This window comes from Eulemur rufifrons, chromosome 2 (genome assembly GCF_041146395.1).
Source record: "Eulemur rufifrons isolate Redbay chromosome 2, OSU_ERuf_1, whole genome shotgun sequence".
In the NCBI taxonomy this organism is placed as follows: Eukaryota; Metazoa; Chordata; class Mammalia; order Primates; family Lemuridae; genus Eulemur; species Eulemur rufifrons.
Genome location: NC_090984.1, coordinates 91,437,507 through 91,458,728, shown reverse-complemented (window position 1 = coordinate 91,458,728; position 21,222 = coordinate 91,437,507). Strand labels below are relative to the sequence as shown.

The 21,222-nt window shown below is 37.3% G+C and overlaps 1 protein-coding gene across 1 annotated transcript in view; it reads left to right on the top strand.

Moving 5' to 3' along the window:
• Window positions 1-21,222, top strand: part of KCNH5 (potassium voltage-gated channel subfamily H member 5) — a 272,418-nt gene that overhangs the window by 225,088 nt on the left and 26,108 nt on the right. The window contains exon 10 of the mRNA XM_069465044.1: window positions 2,743-2,939. Coding sequence (XP_069321145.1) covers window positions 2,743-2,939 — 197 coding nt within the window. The remainder of the gene's footprint in view (window positions 1-2,742; window positions 2,940-21,222) is intronic.

Here is a 21,222-nt window from a genome sequence, read left to right as displayed (position 1 = left end):
ACCACTTGAAGCCAGTTGCTGTTATTATCCAGATGTATTTTCTTTTAGTCTTGTATGCCTTTTGCCATTTAGCTCAATTTATTATCAATAGACAAATTAATAATAACATAATATACTACAATAATATATAATTATAAAATGTACTTTGGTTCTATCAAGAGACTTTTTCTTTAAGAAAAGAAGACAAAGTAGATTTCTTAATTGATAATTCTTATAGTCTTGGCACTTCAGTTTCATTTTTATGTATTTTGTTAAAGCTGTAATCATAATCATATTATTCTTTGTATCTTTATTTTTTCATTTAACATTATAAGATAAGCAGTTAGCATTTTTTACATGTTATTTCAAAACTTGTTTTAATTCTGTATGAATTGTTACTTTACATATATTTTTATAATTTCCATAGTTATTAGACAGTTATTTTTCCATTCTAAGGTTATGATTAACACTACAATGAATATTACATGGGTTGGTTCTAATCTTTTGATTGATTCTCAGAAGTAAAATTACTAAGTCAAAGGCATTTATTATTATTAAATGAAAATCAAATATTATTACATGAAAATCAAATAGTTGAGCAGTAGCAAGCACTTATAAATGGGTCAGAGGTTGTACAATAATTGGTAATTTGAGAAAGGGCCACAGAAATGAATCATAGAGAAATGTACTGTTTTTTCCATCTTTTCAAGGAAAAACCTGTATAGAAAGACTAACAATAATGGCAGAAGAAAAGGAACAAGAGGTAGATCAACACAGCCCTTTAGAAACTTGTTATTTTTGTAGCACCAGGGACTATCATAATATAATAGTTGTTGATATCTTATATTTACAAAATAATACACATAAATTCTTAGAGAAAATAAAACCTATACATTATCCCATAATGCAGAGAGAACCTATCATTTTGATGCTTTTACTTCCCTGTTTTGTGATTACGTATGTATGTTTGAGTAGGTGGGGATAGAGTTCATAAAATGAGATTATGTTATATGTATGGTTTGATACAGTGAGCATTTTTATAAGTAAATTTGGTCCTTTTTATTATGCAATTAGAATAAATACCTATAATTGGGATTACTGTTTCAAAGAAAATGCTACCTACCGATTTATGAAATTTATGTGTGTAACATGATGTAGGGTTTATCTTTTAAATTTCTATAGCTAAGTCTCCTTTAGGTTATTATGATGCTATATAAACCTTGAGACTTTACTTGGGTACCAGGTCTCTAATCTCCCTTCCTTGTACAAGTATGTGGCTATTAGACAGTTCATTGAGTCCATCAGTGTCACTAAGTAAAAGGAATTTTTGGAGTTTCCAGAACAAATGAATTGCTTAAAATTAAGTAAATATTCATTATGGCTATATTATGCTGATCACATGGTGGTTTTAACCACCTCCTCAATCATGTGCATGTTTTCTCTTTCTATCCTAGAGTGCCTCTTAAGGTTGAATCCCAAGCCCCATGGTTCTCTAAGGGCTTCCCAATTGTCTAGGTGGGCAAAGAATCTGTAATCTCATTCACTTAACCTGTCTCTGAGTTGTAGCTGTCTCTGTCTTTGTCTCTCTTTCTTTCTCTCATTTCTCTGGTTACACATTTTCTTTTCTGTCTGGTGGTCTGGCTGGCCTGAAGGGTTATATGATGTCTTTCTTCTTTTTTTCCTGTTAGTTCTGATTTTATTCTGCATAAGGAGAGCAGATATTTGTTCGTTCGTTTCTATGGTTCGGTGCAGAAAGAATACATTATTGACAGAGTGCCTCTAGGAAGATTTTTCCCACCTGGGTATATTCCCCCGTCTTTTTTTCACTTTAAAACTCACAATGCTAGAGAAGTTGAGCAAAGAATGCAGTTGACTGTACTTCAGGAGCCAGGGGCTCTTATGGAACTGCCTTAGCAGAAAGGCTTTTTGGGACCTTTAACCTTTGACTCTTCCTCATTCCCATCATTTGGGTAACTAAGTACTCTTTATGGTAGATGGTGATCTTTATGGTTCAGGTGATCAATGGATGGTGCTCTGAAGTAAATAGGGGATTTTTGTTTGATTTCTAGAATTTTAAAAAGGCATCTACCTTTGACTATAGTACAACACTTTTTATGAAATAGTTTATGGGATAACACATCTGGGCTCCATGTTTTACCCAACTCAGCTCCTTAAACTTTGGAATTGTGGATTGGGAGCTCTTGGGCTGGGCCCTGAGGGCCTATGTAAAGTTGGCTCTGTACAGAGGGAAGGGCATTCTTGGGGAGCTAAATCATGACAAGTTTTAATCTGCTTGGAGCACAGTACTTAGTTACTGAATAAAGTATGTTTACTATATGTTGAATCAGTCTTAGACTTACATAGACTGCAACAGCAGATCCTTGTGTATTACATTTTATTGTCATCTTTACCAGAAGGAGCAAAGGGTGAAACTCAGAAGTCACTTTTCCTCCTTCTTAGTCGGAATAGGAAAAGTTAAGGTGGAAGAAGATAATGAAATTATTTATTAAAATGAGGTTTTTGGCTTCTCTGTTGGATTCCACTTATTCATGCCACTCCAGATTTTCATCAATAATTGAATTCAGGGTGATGTTACTTTACATATTATATGAAAATATTGCACATTTTTATGTGTATATAGATAGAGTTATACTCTTAGCTCTATGCTAGATGACCTGCATCATATATGAAGCTGAATAACTATAGTGATTCCAATAAGAACTATTGTAGATACTTGAATACATATCTCACACTGTTTTCCAGGGAAGGGTGATGTATTTGGAGATATCTTCTGGAAGGAAACCACCCTTGCTCATGCGTGTGCCAACGTCCGGGCACTGACATACTGTGATCTACACATCATCAAGCGGGAAGCCTTGCTCAAAGTCCTGGACTTTTATACGGCTTTTGCAAACTCATTCTCAAGGAATCTCACTCTTACTTGCAATCTAAGGAAACGGGTATGTTGTCTGGATCCACTTTCTCTTAGTATCTGGGGAGTTAATATGTTATGCTCTATTAGCTGAGGAGTGGAAAAATTATTTCATTTTGCAGCAGTAAATTCCCATCAATGTAAAGTGACATCATTTTCTTTCCCTTTATTTATATTTTGTTTACTTTTTAAGGGAAAAACATCTTGATTATATAAGTAAAGATTTGAATCTTTATCATTTAAGATGTAAAATGAAAAATAGACTTGAAAAACAAGTAAACTGTAAACTGTACTATAATATATATAATTAGTTCTTGGAGTTTATAACACTTCCATAAAATAAATACCACTGTCTCATTTTATTATATGGATTTTTTTAAAGCTGGGAAGGGTGATCAAGCAGGTTGCCTATTTTACATTACCAACTCTCTAAACCTCCTTCACATTTAATAATCAACCCACGTGGCTTACTCTTCATTAATTCTTTCAAAGAACAAGATCTCAAAAATTAATTAGCCACATTGACGTATCCTACAAATAAGTATAGGAATCCTTTACTTGTACTGCTGCTGCAAATTTAATCTTCATTGCCATTTTCTTTTTTATTGATGAGTGTGACACAAATTTAATTTGCATAAAGAAATCTCCTAGCTCTGATTTATAGGTCATTGGGCCTTGGCTAGGGCTCTCTTATTGCCAAGAATGAAATACACATTTGGCTAACTATACTTAAGGAATTTTATCTAAAATAATTGCCTGTCTGAAGTGAAGTATTTTGAAATAACAATCCTTTCTTTCCACGACCCCCTTAAGTAAAACCTTCCCTGTAGTTAAGCGGAGGGAAAAAATCATGCCAAGAGACAGATTAACGTCTATACTGTAGCAACATAGAAAATAACATAATTACATCAATGTAATTCCGACTCAGGGTTCCAAGAAAGAATGGGACTAGCAAGAGTGGTATTTGTACCACCTGTGTCACATTTATTTGTTCTACATTTGATCATTTTTAGTTCATACTTTTGTTAACAAAGTTATTGAGCATTTAGAACCTGTGAGGAGAAAAACTTAAATAGCTGCAGAGAGCACAAAGACTCAATAAAGTCCCTATGCCCAAGAAGCTCATGGTCAAGTGAGAATATTGTGTGAAATACAAATAATTGGAACTTAAGGCAGTGACGAATGCAAGAAAGAAATGCCAAGTATGAACTATATATGAAAGTTTCTTGCTTACTTGTTGGGGAACTCAAAGTCGTTTTCTTTTTTTTTTTTGAGACAGAGTCTCACTCTGTTGCCCGGGCTAGAGTGAGTGCCGTGGCGTCAGCCTAGCTCACAGCAACCTCAAACTCCTGGGCTCAAGCGATCCTCCTGTCTCAGCCTCCCGAGTAGCTGGGACTACAGGCATGCACCACCATGCCCGGCTAATTTTTGTCTATATATATTTTTAGCTGTCCATATAATTTCTTTCTATTTTTAGTAGAGATGGGGTCTCGCTCTTGCTCAGGCTGGTCTCGAACTCCTGAGCTCAAACGATCCGCCCACCTCGGCCTCCCAGAGAGCTAGGATTACAGGCGTGAGCCACCGCGCCCGGCCAAAGTCGTTTTCAATATTAAGCAGAAATGTCACCTTTAATCTATGCTCTGCCTTCCTCAGTAACAAATTCCTTCTCTATAAGGAAGCTTGTTAGATATTTGAAACTCTGATAGTACAGTTGACCCTTGAAAAACACAGGTTTGCACTGTGCAGAGCCACTCATGTGTGAATTTTTTTCAACCAGCTGTGGATCGAAAATACAGTATTTGTGGAATGCAAAACCCTTATATACAGAAGAATGACCTTTCCTATAGGTGGGTTCCAGAGGGCTGACTGCAGGACTTGAGTTTGTGCAGATTTGAGTATGCACAGGTGTCCTGGAACTAATCCCCCATGCATACAGAGGGATGACTGTTAAGTCTTCTCCAATCTAAAATTTGCTGGCTTTAAAATCTTCTCCCATACTTCAAGATTACCCAAACCTCTATCCATTGTCATTACATTCCTCCAGACATGTCTTATTTGTCATTGTCTTCCTCAAAACAAGTTTATGCCGTATCTCATTTGATGTTTACAATATCCCTGTGAAATAAAATAGGCAGTTATTCTCCCCTCCCCCAAAGCGTGTAAGGAAACTCATAGGAATTAATATCTAACAATAAACTGATATATTTGCAATGCAAGTTCTTGAAGAGGGACAATTAAGATAAATCACTAGTAGAAAATAAACTTTGAGTCTTGAAAATTAGCTCATCACAAAGCTCTGTCGCCTCTTTTTCTCTTTTACACACACACACACACACCTCCCCTTGGTTGTCAGAGGTCAGTGCACACACACAAGTGTGGCTACCTCTGATAGGAAGAGAAGCTAGAGACAGAAAACTCACATTATTTTTTTTTAACGGGGCTCAGAAACGAAGTGCCTGTCTCCCCAGGTGCCAGTGCACTGAGTTACATCAAATGGCTTCTTCCCTTTATAACCTACTCCCCGTTACAACTTGTGTCAGTTTTTTAAAAAAACTCTAGCCCTCCTTCTCTTGATGGATTATCTCAGTAAGTTGGCAAATAGTGGAGACAGCATGTATTGTCAGTCAGTGTCACTTTATTTTCAGAAAGAAAGAAAAGGTGTTCTCGTGAAAAAGAGAAACTGAGAAAATATCCTCCACTGATGAGTAATAACTACTACCATTTTGAGAGCCTATTCTACATAGCCAGACACTTCCACATATTTAACTTATAAAAATCGTATGAAATGTCAATGATCCACAAAGGAGTATAATCTCCATTCCACCCATGGGGAGATCGAGGTTCTGAGATTGGGACAGCTAGTTGCCAGATAACATATGAATTAGGGCCTGGATTGAACTCATCTCTGTACAATTCTAAAACCTGTATTTTTTAGACTATAGCATGGTGCTTTAGTTTGTCAAAGGAGGTGACATTTTTTTTCCACCTGGAAATGGTGGAAATGGTTGGAAATGAGACATGCTCTTAACCATTTATAGTGAACCACTTGTTCACTTTATTCCTAATTGATTTTTAATAAAAAATATTTTGTTGTTCTTATTGCTATAATGGTAAAGATTATTGCAATGGACACCGGTAAATTGTATCGTCAAAACTATGTCCTTAGTATGCTATAGATATCTCATAGCTTTAAAAGCCATTAATTAAGGGCATGTTCCTGGCAAGTAGGGGAGCAAGTTTCAAAGCCAAGCTTCCAGCCTTAGTAGGGTACAGTTCTGGCCACATAAGCCTATCTAGTGGCCCAGTGGAGAGAATTGTATAGCATGCAGTTTTTCGTGGCCCTAATAGGGAAGAATGTGATTGTTCTTTAGCTGCTTCCATTGAGGAAAGATAAGATGCCTGCTATGCAAATGTAGCTCCCCCTAACCTTCCTTAAACTCCTCCAGGTAAAAGTTCTAGAGCTGTAACTGGTAATTTCATCCAACAACTAGAGCAGAGGTTGGCAAACTTTTTTGTCCAGGACCAGATAGTAAATATTTTAGAATTTGAGGGCCAACCTCAACTACTCGACTTTTCCACTGTAGTGTGAAAGCAGTGGTCTTAGTCGTTGTGGGCTGCCATAACAAAATGCCATAGACTGTGGCTTAAACAACAGGATATATTACTCACAGTTTGGGAGTCTGGGAAGTCCAAGATCAAGTTACCAGCCAGTTTGGTTCCCTGGCAAGGGTTCTCTTCCTGGCTTGCAGATGGCCATCTTCTCATTGTGTCCCCACATGGTTGAGTGAGACAGAAGAAACAAACTTGCTGGTGTCTCTTCTTATAAGAGCACCAATCCCCTCATGAGGGCTCCAACCTCACGACCTCATCTAAACCTAATGACCTCACCAAGGCCCCATATCCAAATACCATCACACTAGAGGTGAGGGCTTCAACATATGAATTTTGGGGGACAAAACTCAGTCCATAGCAGCAGCCATAGATAATATTTAAATAATTGAACATGGTTGTATTTCAATAAAACTTTATTGGCTGTCCATGGGTCCTAAGTGTATCAACCACTAAAAGTGGAGTACTAGGAATTAGATGGAGATGACAATGGGTATACAAGTAGAATCCTTTCCTCCTTTATTAGAAAGCAAATCTCTACTATTTGCTACCAAGCCAGAGAGTTATGATGATATGTAAAGTATTATAAATAAGGGGTGACTACAGGAGGCAGATAGAGAACATAAAGGGGTGAGGCAAGGCTTACAGTTGCTGTAAAGACTGGACAGTTCACATGAGCTGTACAAAGGGCAGCTGCTGCTCAGTCTGGTTGTGCCTTGCCTTGCTGGTATGCTAGACTAGTGCTGCTTGGTCTTCATATTTTTTACCCCAGAGAATCCAGAAGCATAACTTTTTATATGAAATCTCATTAGTTTGCTAATTAATTTGATTTGTTTTTTAAATTCTGTGGTCAAACCAAACAAGTCTGCTTGTTTGTGATCCAACTGTTTGTGCCCTAAATGAAATGGTTTAATGAATCCCTGATCTCATGATATTAGAAACCTGAGATTTTTACCTGGGACCTGGTAAATTTTGATGAAAAAAATGTATCTTTATTTTCTTCAATTTCTAACTGACATTTAGCTTTTCCTTTCATTATAAATATAAAGGTCGGTAACTAACTACAGTGTTATTAGAAGTACCACAAGAGATTATAGATGTTTTCATGTCATACTGTATGTGTTGAAGGTATGTCAAAATGCTATTCATGCTCATCACTACTTAAAAAGCATGGTAGTTATTAGACCTGCTGCTAGATACGTTATTGTGTTAATAAAGAAGCACATAGATTGTTATAAATTATTTTAAAATATTTTAATGACAGGATTTCAATATAATATGTTTCCTTTGCAATCCTATGTATTTTAATTTGTGCATTTTAAGAAATTCTTCTGAGAAGATGTCCACAGGCTTCACCAGACTGCTGGAGATTAAGATCCCACAAATGAGACTCAGAAACTAAACTGAGTTGAGCAAAAGGACTGGTTAGTGTATTTTTTTTTTTCAGTAATAAGAACCTGATTCTATAGTTTCCAGTAAGTTTAAACATATTCAGAAAAGGCAGGAGAAAGCAGTAAAGTTGACCCACTTGCTGACTTTATTTACATATTTATTTAACCAATTCAAGATGCCATTTCCTAGAATGACAAAACGGTATTTATTAAATTGAGGACCAGCCCTCAGGTATAGGTCAAAGAAGGTAAGCAGCACCCCTTCTCTGACCACACACATGAAAAGGCAGCTCAGGTGATGCCTAAAGCTTAACGGAGTCTGCTTAGACTGTACTTTTGCGCATTTTGCCTGTTTGTTGTAGAGTGATGTGTCATTTGTGTAAAAAAAAAGAGTTAACCTAGAAGGCATGATTGTTGTCCTTTGAAAGACTTGCTTATAAATATGGCCCTTGGGAATGTGAATTTTAGGAGGGTTCTCCCCATCTAACTGATGAGAGTGGCTTACTGTGCCTAAACTATCTATTCAAGAAAGGTGGATTTATGCTGAACGCCTATCTGCTTTCCTTCCAGAAGTGTATAATTTTGGTATGTGCTAGGCAGATTATGAATATATGACCAATCCCTAATAAAAAAACTCTGAGCACTGAGTCCCTAATGAGCTTCCCTGGTTGGCAGCATTTCACACGTGTTGTCACAACTCTCACTGGAAGAATTAGGGAGAGGACCCTTGGAGGCTTGTGCTGGGCTTTCCCGCAGACTTCACCCAAGCCCCTTATTCCTTTGCTAATTTTGGTTTGTGTTCTTTTGTTGCAATAAGTCCTAGCCATGAGTATGACTATGTGCTGAATCCTGGGGGTCCTCCTAACGAATCATCCAACCTGGGAGTGGACTTAAGGACCACCAACGCACCATTTAGAAAGGTTGATATGAAATCTATATTCTCAGAGACCCTCAAATCTGCAGATATATTGGTAATTTCAATGTAACCTTTTATCCATGGAAGATGCTGAAACCTACAGTCATTATGTTTTGTAAGAGAAAGAACCATTGTAAAATTGGTGATATATTTATCCATGAAGCTTTTAAGAGAATTTCATTTCCTTGAAACTTAAAATAAATGTTATATTAGCACTTATAGCTACATTAAGCACAGCTGAGATTTTGAATTATTTCTGAATGTTTCCTTCATTTTCAAGATAGTAAGAACACATTTTCCTCCAGTTTGACTGTTTAAATAGGATGAATGAGGGATTTTATTTGCTGTTTTCTGTACGTGTTTTGAGGAGACACTTTGTTAAAGTGTGGCACAGAAAGTGTTGGCTGACTCAGTGTGTATTCAATACACATCCACCAAGCCCCTACTATATAACTGCGGGGTCAAGGACGTAAAAGCCTGCTCTCCAGGAGGCTGCAGTCCAGTGGGAGATCATGAGTCAGATAAGTGCTGTACGAGCTAGGAGAGGGTTACACTAAGTACAAAGGGGGCACAAAGGAGATGGATTTGGTTCATCCCAGGGGAGAAGACAAGGAAGGATTCCAGCAGGTGATGAGGTCAGTGGACTTAGGATTTCATTTCAAACAGAGGAATATTCTAGAGCAAGAAAGGATCTTATAGATCATCTATTTCATTTTATTTTCTTTAAAGATGAGGAAAATTGAGACCCAGAAAATTAAGTGATTTTTCTCAAGTTCACTTAGTGGCAGAGCTGGGACTGAAATTCAAGTCCTCCGAATCCCATGCTGGCAATATTTCTACTATTTAATGTAGATTAAAAGCCCGTTGTAGAAGATTGTGAGTTAAATTCAATCCTTGATTATGTTCATTTTTAATAAAGAAGAAAGACAGTATATGGCATGCATTTGTATGTGATTCATAGATTGATTTTAATGTTTTTCACACCATGATTCAGGATAAAACTAACAGAGGAGCCAAAACAAAACAAGCTATAAGTGGCGTCTGAGCACAAGCCAATGTATATGGTGTGGCCACAGCATGCATGTTACTGCATTGTAAAGGATCTCATTTTAGCGAAAGTGTGTAATTTTCATATCAGTATTATTCAAGAAGTGCTACTGAATATGATAAAATATTGCCTTGCTGATACCACTGCTTTCTGATATACTCTTTGCTATCATGTCGATACTTTTAAGAACTATGCTGGCTGCTACACCACTTAGTATAAATATATAGAAGGAGAAATGTCCTCATATTAAACAAAATCCACTACTTTTTCACTTTTGCATTTTAAGTTCTTTTTTAAAAGATGTTAGCACTTTCACATTTTAAAACATTGACAAGTTTACCACCAAAAGTGAAAATTATGAGTACTAAAAATATTGGTGATCAAAAAAAAAAAAAAAAAAAAGAAAGGAAAGAAAGAAAGAAAAGAAAAAAATGAGTGTTTCCAATATAGAATTGGGAAAATGTGAGACTTGGTTGGTGGCAAGAAACAGGCATGGAATAAGCTGGTGTGAAGAATGGTTTTTTCTAGGGCTGGGAACTAAGATTACCATGCAACTAATCCTAAAAACTCAAAGAAAAAGAATTTTAGCTAAAATTTGAAAAGGAAAAGAAAAAAAAAAAACCCTGAGATTGAACAATGTTAATACAGCCTAAAATTGTATAATCAAATGGGCTTCCCTTTTAAATGCCTTGTCTATGTTATACTAGTGGGTATAAACCCCTCTTGTGGTTCCAGATTGAGTAATCATAGTCAGAGAATTATTGTGTCTTTTCATTCCATACCTCTCCTTAATTAATCACTGGCATAATCAAAATTTCTAGGCCAAATAGCTCTAGAGAAAATGTTTCTAATACATTTACTGTTATCATAAAATGGAGACCACTGAACATTGATAAAAATGATGCCAAACTGCCACTTACGCTTTAGTTGTGGTCTCAGAAAAGTGCCTCCATTGTTGCTTCAGAGACCCATGCTCCTCTAGCTCCATAGTTCCTAGTTTAAGACTCCTTTGTACTGAACACACAGTAGATCAATGCACAGGCTAATCTGGGACCCCTTCCCAATATTTAATTCTTGTGTTAGTCTGCTTGAGCTGCTATCACAGAATATTACAGACTGGGTGGATTAAACAACAGAAATTTATTTTCTCACAGTTCTGGAGAGGAGAATTCTAAAATCAAGGTGCCCAGCAGAGTTGGTGTCTGGTGAGGTCTCTCTCCTTGGGTTACATACAGCCGCCTTCTCACTGTGTACTCACATGGCCTTTTCACAGTACCTGTGTGCAGAGGGAGTGAGCAAGCTCTCTGGTGTCTCTTCTTATAAAAGCACAAATGCTATTGGATCAGGGCCCCATCATTATGACCTCATGTCACCTTAATTACTTTTTTAGAATCCCTATTCCCAAGTACAGCCACAGTGGAAAGGCTTCCCCATGTGAATTTGGGGAGGAGGGGAACACAAACAGTCAGTCTATGATAACCATGTTTTATTTTTTAAATTAAATATGAAGGAGTAACTTTGAAAAATATATTAAAATCAAACATACAGATATGTATCTACATTACTGAGGATGTACAGTAACAGCATTCAGTGTTAATTTTTATAACTTCTGGACAGTACTAGCAAAACATTCTTGCATTCCCACAGTCAAGTAAGAAAGATTGCCATTTAAACTTAGAACAAATATTCCCCCAAAATGATCAATACAAATTAATGAATGGAAAACAGAACATAGAGGTGCATGTAGAATCCCTTTCACCCCTGAAAGCCCATGTCCTTTCCCACAGCAGGCGCTGTTCTTGAATAGAGATCAACTGAAGTCAGTTGACAATTTTATGGAGAAGCAGAGTACCAATCCTGTATTTTGATGTTCCAGTGGTAAGAAATGGTGGTTTAGGTTCACTCTGGCGTTAGCACAGGCTCAGGACTCAATAGCTGCTTTTCTTTCCAGAAATCATTCTTATTAGGGTGGATCCAGCAGCACAGAATGTGTTTTTTTCTGTGAGCAATGAAGCATCTCAGCAGCAATTTCCTTTTGTGAATGAAAAACATGCTGGAATTGAATATCAAACAAGCCTAAAGGACTTGCTTGGTGTGTGTGTGTTGCAAATTGCATGTATTTCAGTGGTTAGTACAGACATCGTTGAGGAAGTGGTTTCAGAATGTGACAATGGGAGTTCCAACCTCACTACTTTCTTTTCTTTTCTTCCCCCTCCCTCCCCAGTGGTATATATCAGCTACACAAAATATGAGAGCCCATTCGTACCACAAATCCATCGTTTTTGATCCTATGGAAAAGGTATCACTAAAACACAGTCCACCTGGACGCTTGGAACAAAAGATATTATGGTTTCTGTAAAGCTCTGAAATATTACGTAGTATCTATACTTCTCTCATAGCACTGATTGTGGCACTTTGGTTTCCCATTTACATTTTTGTTTTTTCAACTAAACAATGAGCTCCTTAAATTATCCTTAAAGATATTTTCTGTAATCTTTTTATTGCCAATGACCAGAGTAGTGTCTGCTTATAGGATTGAATGAATGAATTGGTGAATGAAGTATGGATCTGTTCTGCTACCAAGCAGTTTTTATCATCATTGACCAGAATAACCATTGCCTTCTAGAAAAACACATGATGCCCTTGATAACTTTGGCAGTAAAGCTTATGAAATAGGATTATGGAAATGACCATTACTAACTGGTGTTAAATCATGAGTAAACTTCCAGCTGCTGTTTCTAACCATCGGTGCCTGTAGGTTCAGCATAGTCCCCCTACAGCTTGTCTAGTGCCTTCAGAATAGTACAGCAATTTTGGTATTATTGTTGAGTGAATTAAGACCACCTGATGCCAGGAGCTTTGCTTGCCAGAGTAGTGCCTTATTTCCATTCTAAAGGACTTTGAAGAGAAAACATTTTCTCACAGTTTTTTCCTAAAGAATGTGCATAACTATCGTGCTTGAATCTGAGCAGAGCAGAGTCGTAACTCTTACTACTTCAACTGATCATCAGGATTGCAGATTCACCCCAAACCACTGGCCCTGCTGGCAGTAGCTCTGCTTACATGTTCTAGTTTGTGGAACTTTTACCTCGCAAATGATGTAGCCTGCTGCTTTGCAGTTTACACACCACAAGCATTATCCCACGTGAGCTTCAAATCAACACCGTAGAAGTGAGTTAAGAGAGGTGGGGAGAGTTGCTCATGGCCACACAGGTGATAGTTCTGAGGTTCCAACCTCAGTTTTCCAACTCCAAGCTGGCTCTCATTCCACTGGTGGGGGCAGAAAGAGACAGACCTTCAGCAATTCCTAGTTTGTCATGTGCATTTAGATGAAGCAGAGACCTAATTAGGGAGTCTTTTGAGCCCTTAAGCTGCTTCTATTTAGGGCTCTCTGTTGATGTGCTTCCAGACAGAATAAAAACTTCTCCACATTTAGTTACCAGGACAGAGGTTCACAGATCTCTCTCTTCATCAATATGCTTTTGAAGCAGTTATTGAAGGACAGAGTTTCCCAAATTTCAGAGTGGGGGCTGGATTCAGTAATTTACCAACATACTGCACAGTGGAGTATACAGTCTGTTGTTCACCTGCTCTTCTTTTCCAAACTAGAGTTTATTCTTATTGCAAGAAAATACGTATTTTAGTAGCAAACCAGATGGAAATAATAGACAGGAAAGTATTAATATTTAACCAACATAATATAAAAAAGGTAGACAGTTTATAAATTATTTTTCTTGGGAATTCTCAGTGTATCCAACAATCCACTTGAAGCATTGGTTTTTATTTTAGGTTTGAGTCCTGCCTTACAATGATGTTTTTTCTGGGGGCATCACAGCTGGACATCAAACTGTTCATTTCTAAAATATCTGTCACTTCTTAATTCTCAGTTAATATTTGATGACAGCCCACTGGAAGCATGGTGCTCTACTACACCATCTTCAGTTAAAGGAAACTGTTTCTTTGAATTGAAGAGTAGGGATTTTTATTAATGTTAAGACTGACATATATGTATTATTTTCTTCTCTAAGACCTTTTAGTATTGATTTGAGTTTGGAATACATGTAAATTTTCCTATTCTAACTTATGTCTCTTTTTTCCCTCTCTCTTCTAGAAAAAAAGTAAATGAATGTTCTCTGTGGTTGAATATATACTATAGCAGTATCCAATATTAAGTTCAAATCTTCTTATGATGTATATTTTAATATATTTTTAGACAGAATTCTTTTGGGGGTTCTTCCCTTCCCAACTCCTGAGGCAATATCTAAATTTGATAATGTACAGTGTGACATTATAGGGATTTCCTCCCTTCACTTTCTGAACTGAATCTATAGACTCAGCCTTTTCTGTCCTCTGAGTTATCTGAGGAAATACAGAACTCAGCAGACATGTATTGGGAAGGTTTCCATGCTGAGTCTGAGAAATAGTTTTGTAACACTTTAAAAGGGGACATATTTTGAGGAGTGTTTGGTTATTCAAAGGAGGGATTTCAAGATGTTTACAGTGAACTAAATCATACTGTTTTCAAAAATAGTAAAAACAAATATTGTAATAATACATATGAATGTCTCTACAATAGAAAGGACTTTAAAGCGTTATATACATTTTGCAAATGAGAAAATAGAGAGCTACTCTGTGGTTGGGTTGCACTCCTAATAGTTGACTTTTCTGACCAAAATAACATCTGCAATGTTCTTTTTTTTTTTTTTTTCCTCCCCCAGCCGGGAGGTGCATTTCATAGATTTTGACATTCTAGTCAAGTAATCTTTTTCTAAAGGAATCAAGTGATTCTACCAAATAGCTAGAGACACTCAGATGACCCAATAAAGCTACAGTAATTTTTCCTGGAGAAAGTCATTCATTTTCTGCCTCTTCTTTCTGAATCAGATTATACTTTAGTCACCCAACACTTTTGGAAGTTGACATTTGCTTTCACTGGAGTTTGTTCTATGTGCACAGTTTTATCCTCTAGAGAGTGATGTCACCTGTAGGAAGTTCAGCAGAGGCACAATACCTTAGGAAATTCACAATCTGGAATGGAAAGTAAAAGCTGTAACTGCTAATTCTGCACTTAGTAAGCAGCCAATTTCCCTTAAGGGCTGCACACAGAGCTAATGCAGGGCATTGGACCCTGACCAGGAATTTGCTACCCCCTCCTTTTTTTTTTTTTTAAAGAAACAGGGTCTTGCTCTATCACCCAGGCTGGAGTGCAGTAGCATGATCATAGCTCACGGCAACCTGAAACTCAGGGGCCCAAGTGATGCTCCTGCCTCAGCCTCCCAAGTGCCACAGCACCTGGCTAATTTTTATATATTTCTGTAGAGATGGCGTCTTGCTATGTTGCCCAGGCTGCTCTCAAACACCTGCCTTCAAGTGATCCTCCCTCCTTAGCCTCCCCAAGTGCTAGAATTACAGACGTGAACCACCATGATTAACCTGCTGCCTTTTTTAACCACTGCCTTAGCAAGTACTTTAGGTACAGTAGACTGCATTATAATTCAGGCAGTTTAAATGAACACTATGTAACACAGATCCTTTTGAAAGTTAGTTTCCCATGACAGGAAGTTACAGACTCTCTCTTGCATCAGAAAACAGTGTTTCTTCATGCTTAGAATGCAGAAACCGGGAGGTCTAATGACTTATTTGGCCGCTGTAGAGTGTGCTAGTACACAGCTAGTGGTTTGTTGTGCCAGCAAAAGGTGAGCGGGAGAGACCAGATCCAGCCTGCTGGATTTATAACTCCATAAAGTGAAGCTGACTGCCAGTTTGTTAATAGCAACATTTCCACACTTGAGAGTCACCAGGTGGCTTGTTACAGAAATCACATACCAGGAGGACTTTCTCTGCAGGCTGCTGGGAGTGGGGGTGGGGGTGGGGAGCAAAGAAAAGTGCCCCACAGGGGCTCATCCCCTTCATTCAGAGGCAGCTGTCTTCTCTGAGGTGTTTGCAAAGAAGGTCTTAACGTGGATGTTTACTCTGGTGAGAAAACTGTGAAAGTGGACTTGGATGTGGTCATTTTGCAAAACTGAAAAATCTCTTTGGGTTTCTAAGCCATTCTAATTGGCACATTCCTTTAGACGGATGTTTTTAATTTTCAGCCAGCAATTCTATGGAGGATGGTAACATTGATCATGCTCAAATAAGGTAGAGAGAGGGAGAGAAAAGAAAGGAAGGGAGAGAGAGGGGAAGGGAGGGAATGAGGACTGTAGAAATTCCAAATTACAATCAGGACAAATCTGTCAACAGAAAAGACTTGCAACAAATGTAATTGTATGAAAATGTCCCCTACACTTTGAGGGTAAAGCAGTTTTACTATACCAAATGGAATATAAGAGATTTGAATTCAGCTTTTGAGCAAATTTTATAAAACAAACGTACCAATCTCCTTCTGAAAGCACAGGCACTTCTCTGTTTTCCATAATCAAATAGCCATGCCCCAGAAATAAATTCATAATTGGTGCCATAGAATTTCAAAGTATCCAAGGATTGTCTCATTTTGTTCAAAGCCTCTTCAGAAAAATATGCCCAATTTAGAAAACTTCTACTTTAGTCTTGTCTAGAGGGAATATTCAATCCTCAGGTGTGTTCCAGCTTATTAAAACCACAGCTGATTAATTTTGATTAAAGAGGATCAGAGATACATTTAATATCTTACCAAAATAAAGTAAAACTAGTATAAGTGACCAGGGCTATAATAAAGATGAAATATGTACTGTTCATATAGCAACAAAAGTAGTTATTTTAAATGGAGAATAAGAGCAAAGGTATTCCTTTATTGAGTTGTAAAAAGATGTTTGTTCTCAAAACTAAAAATTTGAGATCATATCTTTAAAACGTGGGGCAATAAAATTATCAAGATTTAGACAAATGGAAGAGAACTTGGGGAAAGAATATATTGTAAGGAAAAGGGTCTGTGTCCCTTGGATTGATGTTATATTAAAGAGACCAATCACCTTATTCTGGGACTCAAGCCCCTCCTTTAGGGTAAGCTTTGGTCCCACCTTCTCTAGTCTCCTCCCCACATACTCCACTCCACACGACTTCTCCTTTTCCCTTACTCCTGTACAACCAACTGCTGCAGTATTTAATCGCTGTTTACTGTATGTTGCTTTTCAGGGTCACATGATGTACTGAACAGATGATGCATCCCCGTACATTGACTGTTAACCTCTTAAAGAGATGCCTGTTGTCACATACATCCAACTGCTCTTTGCGCCCCAGTACTGTAGTGACATTTGCTGATTGAATAATGATTTTGCAGACTTCATTAATGGAAGCAACGTGTACTGCTTCCCTTTCTGGTGGTAGAACCTGCACCCAGGGAGAATAAGTGTTAAGAGGAGAGTAGCAGAAAAAGAGGAAAAATAGGTATTTGATTTTTAAAAAAATTATAAAAATCACTGAGATCATTTTGAATGTATCTTTAATAAGAATTTGCAGAAAATTCTTATTACAAATCAATAAGAGTTTGTAATTCCTTACATTTTTGAGGATTAGAAAATTCTGTAGGAAATTAGAGATAAAAAATTGTGACTTGCCATTGGATTACTATAAGCAAATACATTTGAATAGGTTAAAACTGGTCCAAAAATAGTCAGGGGGGATGGTGCTATTTGGGATTGTCCAGGAGACATCTGCATTCTTTCTTTTCTAGTACTAGGCATTGAATTTAGAATGAATCTATAGCTGTTGTTTTGGGGAAGGGGAAGCAGGGGGAGGTTGTCCCAAACACATAGCCCCTTCTCCCTTTAAACATCTGTAGGTAGGAGAAGTGGACCGTGCTTCCACTCAAGTCAGAAATAAAAACAAGCCTGTTTACACCCACAGTCTGGGCATCCGTATTCTTTCCTAGGGAATGTACCAAGATCTCCCTTTGTAATGACTGGAGTGCTGGTTTTGGGTTCAAGTGTATGATCTTGGGCACACGAGTTTACTCACACCTCAGTTCATACATCTGTAAAATGAGATTACTAATAGTCACTACATATACATGGTGTGCCTCTTAAATGTCAGGCACTTTTCTAAATATGAAATACCTAGAAGTGAATAAAACAGATATGTTCCCTGCCCTAATGGGATTTAGGGTCTAATATAGACTTCACAGAGTTGTGAGTATTAAGGGAATGGAGACTGTACCATTGTAAGATCTTAGTGAAGGTTAGCAGTGATGATGGCAATGATGGTGATGATGATGAAGATGATGACAAGGATGTGTTTCATAAATGATAGTGCCTGACTGGTCCTCAAGATACTCTCCAAAAATTTTAATGGGAGGAGGAAGTCAGGCTGTAGTTTCAGTATTACTGGACTCCATCAGTCCTTGGTGATAAAGTAGGGGAAATGTTATTATAATAAGACATCAAGTTCTGACCTCTTTTTGATTCTATCTTTGAAGATAGATTTCTCCTATTATAAGATCAGCATAAGGTATAGTGGCAAGGAATTCCATATGCAGCAATGGAATGTGCTGAGAATTGCAGAAATAAACATTTCTATACTTGCGCAGAATAACATTGAGTTTTCCCAAAGGAAATGCCTACTTTCTTCTGTTAACACAAAGCAGTAGCTACTTCCACCTCTTTCAAAACTCCACATATTCAGCATAACCTTTGTTAGGGGTAAAATCTCAACTGTGTTCCCTAACATTTGATGAAATGATCTTAAGCAAACAGGTAGGGGTTGTAATGTTAGGTCAAGGTCTTGGCACCTTTAGCTCATGGATTGCATTTCTGTAATATGGGTTAATGAACAAGCTTCTGTGCTATTTTCTTGTATGTGCTAATATTAGCATTAGCCAATTTAACCCGACCTAAGGCTTGCACTTTAACTATAGGTTCTAAACTCATTTTGAATTAAATCTACCAAGTTTGGCTATCTGAGAACCCTGCTATCTGCTGAAATACTTCCCTATAACCATGCCCCTCTGGCTATGGAAACAGAGTTATTATGTAAATGCATTCCTCTTAATGGGGGACAAGGGAGAAGCATTGGAAAACATGGAAAAGAGCTTTGCCAAACTGTGCTTAGTATTAACCTAGCAGTTTCATAAGCCAAGAGTAAGTTTACTTCTTTACTCTTTTACTTAGAGCCTCAAGCTAAATTTGAATTGCACTTTTAGAAGTAAAAGGCAATTACCTTTTTGTTTCATAGCGTTTTAAATTTCACTAGCCCTTAACATTACAACATGTTTGAAGGACTCAGTTTAAAAAAAAAAAAAAACTATTTGCTTCCATTTATCTGCTTGTGAAGGACCATAATAAAGAGAGGCCACTGGGATGGGAAGAAAGAGAAATATTGCTTTAACAAGCTCATTCCACTAGTCAAATTTGTCAGAGAAAAGGTGAACTGATACCTTTTTAAAATAATATTCTCTGCAAAAAATGCTGCTCATTTTATTCATGTTTGACATTTGATAGTAAAGGTAAAATTCATTTTTAATGAAAAATATTCCACAGGGTTATTAATTAAAAGAAACACAGGAAGAGAGAATTGTCATTTTAAAAGAGCAGCTCATGAATTAGAGAATGTCTCCAGCCAAAAGTATAGCTCAGTGACGTTCTTCTCTCCAGGATTGGTGGCTGGCCTGCCAGTGGACACAACCCTCACCCTGCATCCTGGGTGACACCTGGGCCATCTGGGCATGAGATGCGTTTGCACCAAAGTTTGGTAAACTTGGAGAAGTAGTTCCTTGAGCTTGTTGCTTAAATCTTTTAATATACTTATTATTTTTGGTCTATTGTTCTCACCACATTGTAAACAACTTGAGAGCAAAGACTGAATAATGTAATAATAGCACATAGCATTATATTTTGTATTGTAATGTTAAAGAAAAAAGTGTTTGGCAAGTGGGAGAATCAACATTGGAATGCCTCCTCATTGCAAGAGGACTGAATACAGATACTACATGGATTTATATTCCCCTAACATAAATACTATCTCTAAGAAAAGGTTAAAGAAGCCAGCATTGTTTAATCTGTTGAAGAGAAGCTAATGCTATAAGTCTGTGGCAAAGCCAGGTTGTGGGAAAATTGTAATGTAAAATTTCCCTTTGATGAATTCACACTTCTTGCTTCCTACCTCTTAGAGTTTCTTGTCTTGCCCATCCCCTCCTGCCCCTTCCCATCTGCCCGATGCCCGATAAATGTTATTCCTATATGTGCACTTAGGTGTTGATCAGTGAAACCAATTTGACGGTGAGTACATGTGGTGCTTATTTTTCCATTCTTGGGATACTTCACTTAGTAGAATGGGTTCCAGCTCTATCCAGGGAAATACAAGAGGTGCTATATCTCTGTTGTTTCTTGTAGCTGAATAGTACTCCAAATTCAGAGTATATAACCTCATGTGGTTATACTTTCTTTCCCAAAGTCATGGTCAGGATACAAAAGGTTCTTTTTGTCATTATTTAGTATCCCAATTCATAATAGGTATTCAGTATTTTTCTTTACCTGATTTGATGTCAGGATTCCATTGGGCAGTATTCTGAGATTATTTTTGATGTGGAAATAACTGGTTAACTAGGAATTTGAAATCTGTATTTTAACCATAGTTACATTTCTTATATACCTCTTATTTTGGGTGATTGTCTTAACCTTTTGTGCCTCAATGTGATTATCTTTAAAATGGGAATAATTATATCTGATACTTCCAAAGCTCTTATAATTTAGAAGTCTGTTTATAATACAATATCTTATGTATCCTTTAGAGAATATATCACTGTTTCCGTTTTATAAATGAGAAAACCAAGGCCCAGAGATGTCAAGTAACTTGCTAAGATCCCTCCATATTAAGTGACAAAGTAATAGTCCTGGAACCAAAACAAGTTTTCAGAAAGTTTACTGATTTTTTCCCCTTATATAAAAATGTCCTGTAGAGCTCAAGGAATTATTGGGAGAAGTAGGTGAGGTAGTATCAAAAGGGTTTTTAAAATATCAATAGTTACACAAATGTGAAGTTAATATAATATTAATGAATCAGGGTTGTCTTATGAATCCCTTCAATGCTCTTGCTCTTCTCTTTAGTGCCCTGAGGTTAGAAGATTGCAAAGCTGATAGGCAATACAGAAATTACAATAGAGGTAAACCTTTGGAAGGCAGTTCCAAACTCTAACTTTACTCTTCATTTTTTGTGTGAACTAACCATTCCAAATCTGGCTGAGGCTGTTTCTGGGCTCTTGCACTGGATTATGACCACACTGACAGCTCTAAGTACACACGGAAACACTGCAACCAGTTTTCTCTTGCTTGCTAAGAGAGCTTTCGTTTCCCAAACACTTGTCATTCAGCAAACTTCTAGTGACTTCCACAGTCATTAGAGAATGAAACTGCCCAGATTGGCGGTGGAATCAGAT